The 17,397-nt window shown below is 51.5% G+C and overlaps 1 protein-coding gene across 1 annotated transcript; it reads right to left on the bottom strand.

The window, feature by feature from the left end:
* Positions 1 to 10,070: 10,070 nt before the first annotated feature.
* On the bottom strand, positions 10,071 to 16,379 carry CNGA2 (cyclic nucleotide gated channel subunit alpha 2). Its single transcript, XM_088527620.1, has 5 exons — positions 16,244 to 16,379; positions 15,370 to 15,544; positions 12,702 to 12,809; positions 12,167 to 12,273; positions 10,071 to 11,491 (listed from the first exon to the last, which is right to left on the bottom strand). The coding sequence occupies exons 1-5, from the start codon at positions 16,377 to 16,379 to the stop codon at positions 10,071 to 10,073; spliced, it is 1,947 nt and encodes a 648-aa protein (XP_088383746.1).
* Between the last annotated feature and the right edge of the window lie 1,018 nt (positions 16,380 to 17,397).

The raw sequence follows: 17,397 nt of genomic DNA, 5'->3' as shown, positions 1-17,397 counted from the left end.
TGTCACAGCATCTGCCTCTAGACTACGTACCCTCCTTGCAGGACAGCCCAGCTCTGTCAAAGAATGATACCAGCCAGTGATGCTGATACCCTAAGAAGCCTAACAAAAATGCAGGCTCCTCTCCAGCTCCCCTGGCAGATGGGCCAGGGTTGGACAGATGAGTCTTACACAGACTTCGGCGTGTCCCTGGGCCAGTTCTGGATAAACGGCTTTTGCACCAAGACATTCACAGTCCAGCTTTGCGTGCATGTAAATGCAAGATGCCATTCTGGGTTCTTGCAGTGCCAGTTAGAAGCACTGGCAAATCCTAACTTAGCCAGCAGAGACTGAAAATATAAAATTGGCTTAAAAGCAGAGGGGGAAGGGATGGGCAGGGAAGTAGTAATGAAGAACATTTTTCAAGGTTTGTCATTTAACGGCTTTCTTGTAACAAACATTCAGATGAGAAAAACATCTTCCTGCTAACTGGTACTCTGTAAAAATGTAGTTGCCTGTAGCACACAGGCATCTCGAGGCCTGCAGAAGCCACGGATGCTTACAATTTGCTAGTTATGCTAACATTTTGCCTGGTCTGACCTATCTCCTCAGGGCAGCAATAAAAATAACCAGCTTTAGTCCACTACTTGGCTGCTAATTGTCCACTTGTAGATCTTGGTCCCAGCTGGGCCTGCTTCTGCCCAAAGGCAGTTGTGTTCAGTAAATGCCTGTTTGCATTTGCAAGCAGCTTCACAATAGAAGCAGGTGGCTGCCATTTTTCATGCAAGGCAGAAGAAAAGGGGGCAAATGGAAAAAAACAAACAATGCAAAGCATCTATGAGAAGAGAGGCTCTGGATAAGATGAGTAAAGAGCAGAAATCTGCATAAATGTAGAGATGAGAGGCACTTTCTCAGGTCTCTGCTAACCACAGCATTCAGGACTGTCCGCTCTCTTTGCAATATTTATCAGTAGGCAACACCTAAGTACTTTCCAGCGGAGATGCAGACCCCTGTACAGTTAATTTAACCCTCCTGATTATGATTTACTCCTGTGAGTTGCCTTGACTTGACGGCTTACAAGTAGCATGTATTTCCCCTGGGATTCTGCAGACCATTCGTGGAAATCTGTAGCTAAGTGCAAGGGAAGAAAATAGCAAGAAACCACTTCAGTGCTGCAAGCTTCACAGCTCCCTCAGTAGTGGGAAAAAGGGAACTTTTAAACTGCTTGTCACATCCTCTCACTGGTTACAGCCATCACCTGGAAAGGGGACAGCACAGGACTTGTCTCTGGGAAGAAACAGTAGAGGAAAGGGAGCCACCGAACTAGCTTGTTCAACACCACTGCTTAGCAGAAGCCAGATTTCTCATATCAGAAGTTCTGCTATTTTGAAATTGCTTTTCATTCAGAAATGTTGGAAATGAAACCTTTGAAATGTCTTGTCTTGTGACAACTTGTGTGTGTGCGCACGAACAGGAGACCTATCAGCCTTTCGAAGGACTTAATTTCACTCCAACACCATATTCCCATATTTACTTAGCTCTGCTATCCCATAGATATTCCCGTCTACATTATACATATACATATGTGTATATATATATATATATGTGCACATGAGCAGAAGGGAGAGAATGTTTAGGAATTGACTGCTCATGGCGGGGCTGCATCTCTGGGGCTTCCACACGGGCTCTGGGAGCTGCTTTGGGGGCTCGGAAATGGAAGTTCCCTCCTGTGTTTCTGGGGCTCCAATCCCGGCCCCTGGGGCTGGTTTGGGAGCTCAGAAAGGGAGGGGGACTCAGTCCTGGGATTCTGGTGCTGGGCGACAGGCTTAAGAGAAGGGCTGGGCCTGGGGTTTAGAAAGGGCAGCAAAATCCTGGGGTTTGGGGGCTCCAAAAGAGCCTTGGGGTGGTGTCAGAGCTTGGAAAGGGAGGCTCAGTCCTGTGTTTTGAGGTTCTGAAACGGAGGGGTGAACTCCTGCCTTGGTGGAGCTGGAAAAGCCCCGAGGGCTTGGGGCTGCCTGGGGCTCAGCAAGGGCAGCTCCATCCTGCCTTTGGGAGCTCCAGGAGGGCTCCAGGGGCTGACTGGGGCTGGCTATCCGTCCCCAAGCTCCCAAACAGCCCCTGAGGCCCCGAGCTGCAGGATGGAGCCTGTTCCCCGGTGCTGCCTTTCTAGGCCTCCCCCCCCAGGCTCAGGGGGTGGTTCGGGGCCTCCACAATGGAGACTAAGTGTTGTGTTTTGGGGGCTCCAGAGCAGCTCTGGGGGCTCGTTGGAGGGCTCAGGAATGGAGGCTGTCCTGCGTTTCTGGGTTCACAACCAGGCTGCTTGGAGGGATCAAGAACAAACGCCAAGTCCTGCATGTGGGGTGCTCCAAACCAGGCCCTGGGGACTGCCCTGAGGCCTCCAAAGCAGAGACTAAGCGCTGCATATCTGGGTTCAAAACCAGGCTCTGAGGGCTGCTTTGGAGGCTCCAAAACAGAAAGGCCTGTGTTTTTGCTACTCAGAACTGGGTTCCTTGCGCTGGTTTCAGAGCTCAGAAACAGAAACAAAGTTGTACGTCTTTGCGGCTCTGAAGCAGATTCCTTGGTCTGGTTCAAGAGCTCAAAAACAGAGACCAAGTTGTGTGTTTCGGAGCGTGAAAAACAGAGACCAAATCATCTGTTTTCAGTCCCAAAACAGAGGCTGGGGAGGGCGGCAGTTCCCTTTGTGTGGAGGGGGAGGCGGAGTTGGGCGCATGGACCCTCACTGGAGGTGGGGGCCCATTCACGGGTGCCACGACAGCAGGGAAGCCCCACAGCCCCATGCACCAGGCTGAACTTCACGTCTGACTTGGCTTTGGTGCTTTGGGAGCCCCCTTTGTCCAGTGTTTCATAGAATCACAGAATGGTTAAGGCTGGAAGATACCTCTAAAGGTCATCTAGTCCAGCCCCCTGCACACGCAGGGTCACCTAGAGCACATGGCACAGGACTGCGTCCAAGTGGGTTTTGAAGATCTCCAGAGAAGGAGACTCCACAACCTCTCTGGGCAGCCTGTTCCAAGGCTCTGTCACCCTTATTGTTAAGAAATTTTTCCTTAAGTTCCTGTGGAACTTTTGATGCTTCAGCTTGTGGCCATTACCTCTAGTTCTGTCAGTGGCCACCACTTAAAAAAGGCCGGCCCCATCCTCTTCACTCCCTAGTTTGTACAACTACCGGACTCGTTAGGTACTAGGGAGGGCCTCCTAATGAGCTAATCATTCAGTGTGGATGAACTATTAAATATGACATCATATGCAAGTTGTGACAGCGATTGATTTACAACCTTGGCAAGTGGGAACGTTGCGGGCCACAGTGGAGTGGGACAGAGACAAGCGCAGCAGACACCATGGGATCAGTCCAGCATTTTATTCCATGTTCAGCCAATACTTCCAGCTCAGAGCTAGTGAATCATTAGTCATGAGGGAGTCAACACACATTCAATACTCATAAGGTAACTGCTCAGTCAGGACAAGCTGTCCACTGGGAGGTGACACAGGGCAACCGAGGAGCCACCATCTGCCAACGCTCTCAACCCCCCATAAACAAGTTGTTCTTTATCCCATAAAGAAAAATAACAAGACAATCAAATAAATCAGATCAATCAGCTAAACAAGTTTTTGTTATTTTATCTTACAGTTACACACACAGGTTATGGTGCAGTTACACAGATGCTCACAGCGCTGGCAGCGCCATGCAGTCCCTATGGATTCCATACACGCAGGGCGCGATGCACACGAGCCCCGGGGACCCCCGCACATCCCATCCCCTGCCCCGAGCCCCCACACTCGTTACTCACCGGCTCCAGCGCTGCGCAACGGCCATGGGGCCCGACCAGGGCCAGAGCCGAGCCCGGTGCCGCCACCCGGAGCCACCTGGAGCCGCAAGCGCTGCCTGGCAGGACCCGGGGCCCGATGCCCTGGCCAGGCCCGGCCCCAGCTCTGCCGCCCACCGTGGCACTCGCCGGGCGGGGCTCGGGCCACCCCGCAGGACCACGGGGGCACCGGCTGCTCCTGCTGCCAGGAAGGGGCCCCGCACCGGGGCAGCTCCGGCCCGGGGCCTCCACCTGGACAGCAGCTCCGGTGCTCACGCGGCTCCTGCTCCCGGCGGCTTTGGTGCTGCCTCCGGCTCCCACTCAGCTTCTTCACCGGCCCGTTTGTCCTTCCATCCCGCAGCTCCCATCTCTCTGCCGGCAGAACTGCAGCTCCTTGTGTGCACCTTTCTACCAGTGCCAGGGATGGTGACTCCACGGCTTCCTTGGGCAGCCAGGCTCTTCACTTGACTACTCTTTCTGCATAGAAATTTGTCATCACGTCTAACCTGAACCTCTTCTGGTGCAACTTGTTGCCATTTTCTCTTGTCCTATAGGTCCTTATTTTCAAGATGAGATCAACAGCCACGTCACTACAACCTCCTTTCAGGTAGCTGTGGAGATCAATAAAGGCTTCTCTGAACCTCCTCTTCTCCATAACCCTGGCTCCCTCAGCCCGTCCTCGTAAGGTCTGTGCTCCAGCCCCTTCACCAGCTTTGTTGCCCTTCTTTGGACACACTTCAGTGCCTCTATGTCTTTCTTGTAGTGAGGGACCCAAAACTGAACACAGGATTCAAGGTGCTGCCTCAGCAGCATCGAGTACAGGGGAACGATCACTTCTCTAGTCCTGCTGGTATCACCAAAATCAGGAAAAAAAAAATCTTAACACCAGTGGAGTATTAAGAGGCAGGCATTTTCTTCATTACAGTGCTGGATGCATGGGGAATTCCTCCTCCTTTTGTACATACTCTATGTTGAGTTTGTCAAAGCTTATACTCCCGTTACATACATATACATTAAAATTTCCTAGCATGATCATACATAATTATTCTCTTCCTAGAACTAAATTACAATATGCCCCACCCTCAGGCATGCGCCAGGGAAAAGGCATCTCTCACCTTGGTGAACAGCTGTCCCCTCCACAGCTCCAGGAAGGTGACATCCCATCCAAGGCAGAAATGAAATACGTGAAATCTATGGCTTGTTCTGAGGGGACAGAGTTGCAAACCATCTGGGGAGAAATCAGAAACAGTGAGGGTGTATGGTGGTCCTGCACAAGTGCACACATACCCCATGGCCTCTCCTCTTCCCCCAGTGTGTCTGAAAGGCTGACATGGTCACCAGCTGCTTGCTGCTAACCATCACTGGGCATCCATTGCAGTAGCTGTCCCAGAGTGGAGCAGGGTCCCATCAGGGAAGCAGGGAGCCTGGGCACCATCTGCCCCCAGGCTGCCAGGGCCAGGTACCTTGGCAAGTCTGGAGGAAGGCTGGAGCAGAGCCGCAACGTGTGGGGAGCTCAGGTGCTGGCACAACGGCTGCATCTTGTCCTCCAGCTCCAGCATCTGGCCTGCAGTGGGCACCAGGAGAAAAGGGCAGTGATGGCAAGAGGTCTCTCTCCGCGGGCCATTCTGAAGGAAGAACGCAGCCTGGCCCTGCACAGTCATGGGGTGGTGCCTGGCTGGCCAAGCTGCTCCCACCTTGTATGCAGAGGAGTGGGCCAGGGATGTGGCCCATGAGTTGCAGATGAAAGGTGCTGGCAGTCCCACCATCAAGCCAAAGAACCCAAAAGAGTTTTTGGCCAACAAGATCACAAGTGGTCCCATCAGCCCATCTCTCTTTTCTGGTTGGGCATCAGGACAGGCAACAGTGCAGCCCCACAGCCCAGGAGACCCCAAAACCAGTGCCTGGTCCAGAGTAGAGCTCCCTGTTCAAGCCGCAGCCATCAGGGAGGAAACATGATGCACATGGGCTCCCGTCTTATCGTGAGCTTGAATTGCTCCTTGTAAGCACCCAGTAGTCGGGCGTGGGTCTGCAGGGCCTCTCCCCCTCCCAGTCCTTGGCAGAGCTGAGCCAGCGCTTCAGATACTTGCGGAAGAGCAGAGCTGTCTCACAACAGGCATCCCCAGCTACCCCAGGCTGCCCACCGCTACCCCAAACCTCTCCCTTCACAGCTACCGCAAACCTCCCCTTCCACAGCTACCCCAAACCTCCCCCTCCACAACTACCCCAAACCTCCGCTCCACAGCTACCCCAAACCTCCCCCTCCACAACTACCCCAAACCTCCCCTCCTCTACAGAGGCCTGACAAGGTGCTGGTGCCTCAGCAGCTGGTGGCACTACAGCCCCTTGCCATCCCCATCAGCTGTTCAAGGAAGCTAAGCTAGACTACGTCTGTATAAATCTAAGTCTGACTAAGCCTGTCTGAGTCTATCTAAAGCTAAGCATCTGTAACTCTGTCTAAAGCTAAGACTGTTTAAGTCTTAGCCTGTCTAAGTCTCTCTAAGGCTAAGCCAGTCTAACTCTTCTAAGGCTAAGCCTTTTTTAAGTCTGTTTAAATCCAAGGCAAACTAAATCTGTCTAAGCCTGTCCATCTAATTTGATGCCTGCCTAAATTTAAGTCTAAGCCTGTCTAATTCTGTCAAAGGCTATGCTTGTCTAAGTATGGCAAGGCTTAGCCTCTCTAAGTCTGTCTAAGGCTGGCCTAAGTCTGTCTAAGGGTAACCCTAAATAAGGTCGTGTAAGTCTTTCTTAGGCTAAGCTGATTTGAATCTTTGTAAGTCTAAGCCTGTCTCAGTCTTATTTAAGTCTGTTTGAGTCTAACTAAGGTTGTGTAAGTCTGTCTGACGCTAAGCCTGTCTAAGTTTGTCTGCGTCTGTCTAGCTCTAAGTCTAACTAAGCCTGTCTGTTTAAGATTAAGCCTGTACGTGTGTTTAAGCTCAAGACTGTCTAAGTCTGTCTAAATAAGGATGATTAAGTACGTCTAAGGCTATGCCTGTCTAAACCTGTCTAAATTTAACTTGAATTAAAGGTTGTGCATGGAGGCACCGGGAGGGTGCATGAAGGCCCATAGGTTCCGCCCGGCCCCGTGTGCATGGAGACCCATAGGGCCCCCCTGAAGTCTGGTGCGTGGAGGCCTCAGCAGGCAGAACGGAGGTCCATAGCCCTCCCACCCCGACCACCTATGCACCAAGGTTCTGGGGGGGGCCGCATGGTGACCCGTAGGGCCCCTCCGGCCCTGTGTGCATGGAGGTACCGTGGGGCTGCACAGATGCCCATAGGGCCCCCACGTCCTCGTGCACATGGAGGCCTCCTAGGGCGGAACAGAGGCCCATAGGACCTCCCCGAACCAGCATGCATGGAGACATCGGGGGACCGCGCCGAAGCCTTTAGGGCCCCTCCAGCCCCGTGCACATGGTGGCCCCGGGGTTCTGCCCAGGGGCCCATCTGCACATGCTCTGCGCCCTGTCCACTCTTCTGGGAACTTAGGCAGGCCAGAAGTGCAGCTGTGAATCTTGCCAGCTGTGCCATTGTGCGCATTTCTCCAACATCTACCTGTCCTGCTTGCTGGAAAAACATGGAGCCGCTGCTAATTTAATTAGCGAGCCCATCAAGTGCTTCCTGGCTTTCCACTACAAGGGTACAAGCATGATCAGTTCTAAATTCACAAAGACAGCCTCTGGGGTAATTTTCCTGCAAGTCTAAAGTTCCCCGAGTGGATTATTGTCTTGGATTAAAACTGGGAAAGGGAGTATTTTTGTCTCCCCCCGAAGAAGCCAGATTATACTGTAAGCTCCTAGCACCTCCCCAGCCCAGAGGCCAGAGCTTTGCTTGCCCAGGCACCCCAGACTGCAGCTACCGGAGATGGGCACAAGCCCCAGCTGCTCTCAGACAGGCTCCCAGCTCTCCTGGGGCCACCTGTGCCGTGTTCCCCAAGGTGCTGAGGGCAAAGTCACCTCAGAGATATTGTCAGAAAAAAGTGATGCCCGCTGGCTTTCAAGATGCCGCCCCTGGAGAGGGACAGGGATTATGTACGCGGGGCAGCTGGGACGTGCCCAGGACCCAGAAAAAGACTCTCAGGCATCAGCTTGGAGGGGCTGCAGCTGACTCGCAAAACACTCCGTGGCATTTGCAATTTCTCAGCAGCCAAAACACAACCCCATGGATTGCATGGAGGCATCTGTGCTCAGTGCTGAAATCACAGCCTCGCTCCATCTACCCTTTCCCTTGCTCCCCGATGCGGGGGACACCCATGAGGTGCTGTGGGCGCCAGGCCGTTCACGGGCTCACAGCACCCTCTCCTGGCTCCAGTTCCGCATCCATAGGGCAAAAGCTGCTGCTGCTCTCCATGCCCAACTGGACAAGCAGGAGCTTCTGCAGCTCCTTGTGCCCCAAGCAGAGCTGGGGATGGGGGCTCTGGCCCTGCCACCTCACCCTGCCCAGCAGCAGCAGACAGACAATCACAAGCAGGTGATGGTAGTGCTAAGGCACAGACGCAGAACAACTAGAAAACAGTGGTTACAATATTAAATAAAATCAGAATAAGTCAGCTCATCTTCAACCAAGAATATCTTAGTTCTAAAAATAACTCAGCAAACTGTAAAATTTTATTTAGAGACAACAACATCAAAATATTAAATGTATCCCAAATTCTGGTTTTGATAATTTAATCTTGCCAAATACACACTCCCAAAGAAAGGCTTTTTTTTAATGGATAAGTCTCACCCAAACGGAATGGATGCAGTCTCATTTTGCAGAGGAAGAGAAAGAACCAAGCAAACAATTCGGCTCGCCACCATGAATGTTTTTGGGCTGACATCTCCCCTTCTGTCTCCCCGTTATTTTAGCAATTCAGCAAGTTGCTGAATTAGGCCAAAACATGAACTTCCCCAGCACCCTTAAAATTCCTCTCTCCAGTGAACTGCCTCTTCCAGGAAAAAAATAGCCCCAGGCCTGGGGACCAGGTGGAGAGGGGCAGGAGGTCCCAGATACCTGCACACAGGGTCAGGACAAGCTGGGCAGCAAAAACAGGAAAAGATTTTGCATCCCGCAGTCCCACCTCTTGTCTAGCACTGTTATCCGAGCACCAGGAGAGCAAAACAGTTTATCCTGTGCTGACAGGCACCATAGTAGAGACCGGAAGGCAGAAAGCACAAGGCCAGTTCCTGGCCCTGACACTGAATGATTTATTCAGTCTGCATCTAAAGACAGAGCTTGCCTGACCTTCTGGCTTTGCTGTTTACAGATTCAGAGATGAACACTGCATGATATCAAGCTGAACTTGTCTCTTCTGACCCGGGGCTAGGAGCAGCTATGGGCACCAAGGTTGGCCATGGGGGACTGTGGTTTAAGGTAGGTACCTCAGGGAACGTTAGCACTAACACTGCGGTTGCAGTGTGAGAGTTTGCAGGTTGCAGTGGCCTTTCCTGCCCTGCACTGCTCAACAAGCTGCTTCAGACACAGAATCCACAGGTACAGCACAGCCAGGACGAGTTTTGCCAGCAGCTTAGACTCTACCACTCATTTCTTCTCCAGAAGGAAACTGGCCTGAAAAACCCCCGAAGTCCCACAGAGGACAAGGAAATCTCCTGTCTAAGAAAATAAATGTGTTGTCCTCTCTCTGAGCTACCCACTGCAAAGTAAATACAGGCACAGTTGGATCCTACCTCTGCTTTGTTACTTTAAAATGTGTCATTTCAATCAAACCTTTCGTGGCACCTCTAGCCGTCATTAGGTAGATGGGAGAGACAGTTAGTGTCTTCGCTCTGTACATAGTGAAACAAACAGGCGCTGTCAACCCAAAGTGCCGCTTTTTTCCTGCTGTATTGTGCTTGTTGTCTGAGACTTCCATAATCAAAATGAAAATCATGATGTCTCCTCGGCAGGAGGGCTTGGAAACACCATCCACTAAGAAAATGTGACACTGGGAGGCCACCCATGCAAAGCTATGGGTGATGATGGCTCAAAGCAAAGAAGGAGGCGTGATGAACAGAGACCTCTTACAGAAGCTGGAAGGAAGCAGCAGTGGCATAAGCCATTCTCCCCTTTTTATTGATTGAAGCACAAGATCAGGCTGCCAAAGAGACAGACCTGAGGGAGAGGGTAGACTGTCACCTGATCTGGATCCATGTCAAGAGCTGCACCAAGCCACTGGCACCAGCAACACTAAAGACTTGAGAGCAAATCCTAGCAAAGCAGCCAAAGGAGCTGCCCTGCAAAAATCATACACTGTCTCTGTACAAGGCAGGGCATCACTTAGCTGACCTGTGTGTTCCCTCATTGCATCCCAGCAGGATGTCCCTCCCCAGTCTCAGAGAGGCTGTCTGAGCTATCAGAGAAGAAGTCCTCCAGATCCTGTTGCCTCATCTTGGACTCCAGAGCAGTGATGCGCTGCTTGAGCTTCATCTGGGCAGTATCGTACTCTGAGAGGAGCCGGCCAAAGCGGGTGTGCAGTGTGTCCAGATTCAGGGCCAATGTATCCAGCTTCTCCTCCACACTCTTCCCTTCCATACTTTCCTCTGTGGCTGACTCATCCAGCAGCCCTTCCTTGATCAGGATCTCCCGACCACGCTCCTCCAGGACCTTTTTGGCATCAGGATATTCTGTAACTGCTTCCATCAGGTCTTCCTTTGACAAGCAAAAGAGATCAGAGTAGCCCAAGCTACGAATGTTGGCAGTGCGCCTGTTACCCATTTTGCTTCCCTTAATATTAAGGATACTGATCTCACCAAAGCAGCCTCCAGCAGTGAGCAAAGCATATTGTGTTGTTCCATCATCTGCCACGACAGCCAGCTTCCCCTCCTTGATGATGTACATCTCTTTCCCAATGTCTCCTTTCTGGCAAACATAATCTCCTGGGCTGAATACTTGAGGGCGAAGCTTAAGCACCAACTCCACCAGTAGACCTGGTTCACAGTCCTGGAAGATTCTCACCTTCTTCAGTGTCTCCAGATGAACGTTGATGGCAATCTCTGCCCTTAACTTGTCAGGGAGATTCTTCAGGATTTCCCGTTCATCTACTGCCTTCTTGTTAGTCCACAGGTAGTCAAACCACTTGATGACTTTGGTTTCCATGTCTTTGCTCACCTTGCGGAACTGCATATAGTGTTTGACGGCATCAATTTTTGCCTGGAACTCTGCCCTAGTAGCATTCATATTAGATATCATGGATCCCACATTCCCCACAATGGTGGCAAAGATAAGGACGCCAACGAGGAAATCAAAGATCACAAAGAGATACTCCTCATCAGTTACAGGAGGAGGGGTCTCTCCAATGGTAGTCAAAGTTAAAGTAGACCAGTAGAGACAGTAGACATACTCCCTGGTGAGATATCCATATTCGGGGTCTGTGAAATTGGGATAAACCCAGGTGTCTGCTCCAAAGCCTATGGCTTTGGAGATGGCATAATAAATGCATGCATTCCAGTGGATGATGACCAGGATGTAAAGAACCAAGTTGCTGATCCGAAAGATATTGGGGTAGCTGGTTCTGGTCTCAGTCCTGTCAAAGAACTCAAACATGCGGGAGAAGCGCAGCAGCCTGTTGAAACGCAGTTCAGGGTGGTGCAAGCCCACAGCGAAGTACACCAGGTCTGTTGGCAGAATGGAGAAGACATCCAGCTTGAACTGTAAGGTGTGGATGTAGCTATCCCGTAATTTCTTCAGGTCCTTAACCAGAAGGCCTTGTTCCAAGAAACCTAACAGAAGAAGATAATAGAATTATCTTGACTTATGTACAACTCTTCTGCAGAATTTTTGGTAAACATTTCATGGTATGCTTTTCACGTGCACACACATACACTGAGTCACTCAAATGTTACTAATTCCACGTGATCTACTGAGTCCACAAGCTTTCGTTATCCCTCAGGCTTTTCAGCTGGCAAAAGCTATGCAAAGATATCACTTAGGAATTTATCACTATTGCCCCAAAGAAATGCGATGCAAAGGTTTCCATCCTCCAGATTATGAATTGTTGCAAATTTTGGACACAAAAATGCACAGCTGCCTGCCCCATTCTAAAAACATTAAATTCTACCACTTTTCCATTTAGATAATTCATGAACTGAACTGATATAAAACCAGACAGTCAGAACTTCAACTATGCCCGAGTACTAACAGTAATGTGAGTAATTTTGTACAGTTATTCAGAGATGAAGTTGAAAGCCAGGATGATTAATGTTTTCTTCTGAAACTTACCGCATTTCTTAGGTCTTTTAATTAGATTCTTCCTTTGGAGGCTGTTTCATTTCAGCAAGTGCCAAGGTAGATAAAAACTCTCTTTCTAATGGATCTATAGATCCCACCCCTTGCAGCTCATCCCCACTTTTAGGGAATTAAAGCAAAACTCAAGTTGGAACACATCCTCCACTTACCTGTGTGCAGGCGGATCACTATGTCCCCAATATAGATACCGTCCGAGACGTAGTCTAACACCAGCCAGAGGACAACGTAAGTCTTTTGTAGCTCACTGAAACACGCCCTGGAGGAGGATCACATAATGGGGTGAGGAGACCACCAAACACCCTCATTGTCTCTAGCCCAACTCGTGCTGCGGCTCCTAAGCTTTACAGCTGAGCTTGGTCACTTGCCCCTTCTACTCCTAGAAATTTAATCCCTCTTCTGGGAATCATCTGCCCTTCCTTGACATAGGTGAAGAAACGCTCTTGACAGCACCTCCCAAGTGCACCTCCCAGTCTCGCAAGCAGCTGCACACCAAAATGACAGCCCTGTCCTGCCCAGGCCAGACAGTGATGCTCTGCCTTTGCACTGCTGCCATCACTTGGGAATAGGACATCCCATCCTTTAGGTTCCCACAGGCCCCAGCACAGCCAGCTTCAGATGCCCGGTACTGCCAGATGAACAGGGGCAGTTTGGGGAGACAAGGAGCCTACAGGCCTTCCAGCTCACCTGGCCACAAGCAAGGACCAGTTATAGAGGACAGGAACTGCAATGACAGCCAGCCAGCAGTAATGCCAGTCCCTCGCAGGGTCCAGCACAAAGTTCTGCCATTTCTTCCTGGAAGCACAGAGAAACCAGAGCTGGCAACCAATGTATGAGTAAAGGGCTAAACATTAAAGAAAAAAAAAAAAAGAAAGAAAAAAAAAAAACAGGGTTGGAAGGGAGCATCCAAGTCATTTCCTTCATCCTTTGCACCTGACTGGCTTAAACATAGCTGCAGTTTGAGTGCCAGTCTCTAAGACAGGCACTATGCCAGGAGTGCTGAGTAAAAAAGCCCAACACTGTCTAAGCTCCTTTATCTCCCAAACTGTGCTTGATAATGTACCAGAAGATGAGACTGTAGCCCTACAAGGCAAAGCAGACAGCCTACGTGCACACGCCATATCAGTGGCAGAGCCAAAAACAGGTATTTGGAAGAAGGTAATCAGAAAATTTCTCATTAGATGACATTTCTTCTCCCAGACATGGTAGAGATAGGAGCCAGGCAGATTTTGAAGAATAATATTAATCAGGGCAGAAAGAAAAGTGTGTTGCCAAATTGGCGGGAGGCACCCAGAGGTGCTGCCCAAACAGCGGAGCCGCAGCCTGGGCAGCGCGTGTTGCAGAGCTGCCATCGCCGCTCTGCTCACAGTTTGCTCAGCCCTGGTCTAGCCTTTGAACACTTCCCAGGCGTTTAATCTAGTTTATCTTGGGACTCCGAGGTAATACATGTGGGCTCCTCTCACCAGATCTCCCTGGAGAGGCCAAGGGACAGGAACTGTGCAGCTGAACTGATAGGCTGCTGCAGCCTGGCAGAGCAAAACTCTTTCTTGCCCTTCCTCCCTTTCAGCTACAGAAATGCGAACCCCCTTCCAGCAATAGAAAGGGCAGCTCCATTGCCAGCAGACAGCCCTATGCTCCCCACTGCTTCTGATGCCTTCAAAGGCAAAGCCTCTGCCTTGAGGCCTGCTTCCCCGGTGCCACGCAGGCACCCCACTGTGGGGATCAGCACCCCAAGCAGAGCAACAGCCATCATTCACTTCAGGGACAGCCACCGACAAGGGGGTTGAACCTTCCCGTTAGGCAGCCCCCAAGTACCGTTGTAGCACACACCTCACAAGCACCGATAACCTCAATGAGGTAATTTCAGCTTTAAATAACCAGCTGTGACCACAGCAGGTGGCCAGAGTCACTGACATTATCTCAGTACAGCTGTCCACTCTGACAACAGGGCTAGGGCAAGAAACAGGGGCTGATTAACCTAGCAAGAGGCAATAATCATCTGCCCAGTCCTTTGCACCCAATGCTGCAAACCGCCAAGGCTCCCGGGCCGTGCCTGGCGCCTCGTGCTCCAAGTTAGCAGAGCAGGGCCTTTCATCCACACAGCTGAGGACCTAGAAAATCGCACAAGTTAGCACCATCTCCCCAGGGGTTGTTTCTGAGAGGCACGATGCTCTCCCCGCTAGAGTTTGGTGGGGTAATTCTAAGTACACCTCTCCCCCCACCCCAGGGAACTTTAACTCACCTCTATAAAGTCAAGCCAGAAAACAAGATGCTTTTATTGGCCATGATGTGATGGTGCTTGGCTCTGTTGCTGCATCACCTGGATCTGAGAAACCCTCATCCTGCAGCAGCCTTCAGCTCCCTCTTTCTCCGGTAATTAACAAACTCCCCTTAACCTCGCAGGGCAGAGCAGATTTCTCCATGACTAGTAAAGACCCAGATACAAGCCCCAGATATATTTTTCCTACAGAAAACAAACATTTCTTGGTGTTCTAATTACCATGTATAATATTAGGATCCAGGCTAGTACATGAGCTTTGTCCTTTAATTAGCCAGCAGAAGAAAAGCCAGGTTATTGCTTTTCACCAGGTGCATGAGCTGAGATGAAAGGGCTGGAGCTGAAAAGTGTTTCTAGAAAGCTGCTGCCACAGAGTCTGTTCTTGGGAGAGCCACTGGCAGCAGTGAGCTCCCTTCATCTCCCTTCATCCTGCAGATGATGGAATAGGACTTGAAAACGCTATGCCTTCGTGTTTGCAATGTACCCTGAAGTTTCTTCTGCAAGCAGCTCCTGTTGGGAGAGAGACCCTGGCCCAAGTACAGGGCCAAGCTCAGAAAACATCCCAGAGAAGTGTTCAAGCCCTTGGGACATCCTAGCTGAGGTGACCAGCTCCATGTCTCCTTGGTTTGCCCACAGCTCCTCATGTATACACGCAGGTCAGAAGTGAATAGTTTTAAGGGTGCAGAGCTGCTTCTCAATTCAAATTGCTCTGAAAAGACAGGTTAGGGTCTGCTAACTCACGAGACACACCAGGGTATGGACCAGGGCAGAGAGGATTCCGTGGAGAGGGACAGGCCAGGGCTCTTCCATGAGGACAGGCTGACAAGAGGGAAAGAGTACATGCAGAGTTCCCTGCACATCAGCCTGGCTGACTACAAGGAAGGGGATTGCAGAGGACAGGGCACCTTCTCCACTGCTGCCTTGCTACATTCCCCTCTCCAGGCAGACCTGTACCATTCCCAGCACTCCGCACACCCCCATGCATGTCCATTTGCCCACACTGCTAGGAGGTCCTGAGTACCATACACGGCTGACCTCTAACCAAATATAGCAGAAGCCACAGGAAAGGGACTCTACTTTTTGTTTTTTGCCTCTGTCTCCTCATCCTCTGTGTCATCATTGATGTCCGCAGCCACCTGGAGCTCAGGGCCCTGAAACCGCTCGAGGAAGGGGTCCGGTTTTTGCTCCTCCTCATGCAAGCTCTTGCTGGCCCAGTCTCTCAGCACCAGCACCAGGCGGACTATCCTGAAGAGTAGAGAGAGGCAGAGTCAGGAGGAGGTGTGTCTGTGGAGCCAGGACAGTACAAAACCTTGAGAACAAGCCCTTATGGGAAGCTGAGAGCGCCATGCTAGTGGGGAAATCCATGGTGTACTCAAGAGTGCTCACAGCTGAGAGGAAAGGTTTCACAGCCCCTTATCATGCCCAAATATGTTTTTTTTTCCCCTTGCAGTGACTCTATAGGACTGAGAATATATGAGCAAGACAGTCCTGAGCCCATCCCAGCAGAGTCCAGAATCCCCTTCCCAAATCCTGCTGTCTTTTGCCAGAGGATCATGAGGAAATAAATAAATAAATCAGGAATGGTTTAAATCGGGAATGTTGACCCTACACAAGACCCCAGTGCCCCTGGGCCTGTGGGAGCACCCAGCTCTCCAAGGGACATGGGAAGCCATCTGTGCGTTGCCTCCTCATGGCCAAGGGAGCAGGCAGGCAGCTCACTCCCGAGCCTGGTCTGCTGAGAGATGGCAAACCCCGGGCAGGACGGACACTACTTATACAGTGTCTCTGTGACATGGTGATGTATGGCAGCCCTTTCCCTCATTTCACTGTGCAAATTTCACTCAGGCCCAGAAGACTGGCTCAGCCCAAAGCCCATCAAACAGCTCTGTAGTGTCCTGGGAATGGCACACAGGAGCTGCCCAGCACACGGGGCCACCACGCATGCGGATACCTGGCCAGGGCTTGTCGCCCTTGGAAAGCAGGGGCGGACGGCTGCTCTCCACCATCTGGAGGAGCATCTCCCCCTGGCTCTGCGGAGGCTTCATCATGGAAAGAGTAGGTCCTGCAGCAGGGAGAACAAGAGTCATGGCCACACGGTCCTGCAATGGTGCCTGCCCACAGCCACTTTAGACCAGCTAGGGGAAGCAAGCACTTGGCATCGGTCATCACAGCCCTGCTGTGTTCCCCTGTGACATGGTCCCCATGCGCAGAGGTCACCCATGCCTTTCTCCTCTCCCGTTGCCGCAGAGCAGCAGCAGAGCAAGAACTGTGCATCCTGGTGGCACGTGACCAAGCAGGAGCTCCCTGCATCCTGGGCTCCCCAAGAAGGTCCTCAAAGCCTCCTCGAGCCCTTCCTCGGAAACACCTCCCTCTCCCAGAGCACGGCTCGGCCTCACCTCTGTGTGCTCAGCACCGTCTCAGTGCCATCCCCAGCTGGGGCGGGTAGTCGAGGGTGCTGGTTGGCGGGTGAACTCTGCAGGCCATTACTCTTCATCACTGTTGTCCACGCAAGGGCACCGTGGGTGCACACTCTGTCCCAGGAGCCTCGACAGAGCAGAAGGCAGCTAAGACCAGCCACACATGGAGCAGGACATGCCACACGCTGCGTGAGACCAGCCCCCTCCGGCTTTACACGCAAAACGCCAAGATGCGACACGGGAAGAGAGTGTAGAAACCCCCGGGACTTGCCCGTTCAGCATTTCCATCAGCGGCACAGCAGAGCAGGCAGCAACAGCCCCACAGAGCGTTTCGCGTTGCTGAGAGATCTTGCAAACCGCCCGCACCGCGCAGCCTGGCAGCAACTACAGTCATTGCTGGGGCAACAGCACTGATGCCTCCGAGGAGGAAGCTGCTCCCAGCAGAGCAGCCACAGCCCCAAGGCAGGAAAACAGGGCACCTGTTGTGCCAACAGTGCTGGGAGACATTGCATGTACAGGGGCTGTGCCCGGCAAGCCCCAGGTCTAATAAGGACTTAGAATCCACCGCACTGGCAATTAAGGTTTGCTATTGAAAAATAAAGAGCCTCACTGAGGTCCTTGCTGGCAGCAGCTGCCTTCTGGGTTCAGGGAGTGGGGCGGGAGGAAAATGAAGGCTGATATAGAGCTG

The sequence above is a fragment of the Tinamus guttatus genome, unplaced genomic scaffold (genome assembly GCF_059628265.1).
Source record: "Tinamus guttatus ecotype Peru unplaced genomic scaffold, ASM5962826v1 Tinamus_guttatus_pri_ptg000287l, whole genome shotgun sequence".
Taxonomy (NCBI): domain Eukaryota; kingdom Metazoa; phylum Chordata; class Aves; order Tinamiformes; family Tinamidae; genus Tinamus; species Tinamus guttatus.
Note: the sequence above shows the minus strand (reverse complement) of the source record. Positions and strands in the feature narration are given on the sequence as shown.

Coding starts and splice junctions, on each gene's coding strand:
- CNGA2 (XM_088527620.1), bottom strand. CDS start 16,379: ATGACTCTTGTTCTCCCTGCTGCAGGACCTACTCTTTCCATGATGAAG. Junction 15,545..16,243: donor GGGCGACAAGCCCTGGCCAG/GTATCCGCATGC, acceptor GCCTCTCTCTAC/TCTTCAGGATAGTCCGCCTG. Junction 11,492..12,166: donor AGTGATCCGCCTGCACACAG/GTAAGTGGAGGA, acceptor TTCTTCTGTTAG/GTTTCTTGGAACAAGGCCTT.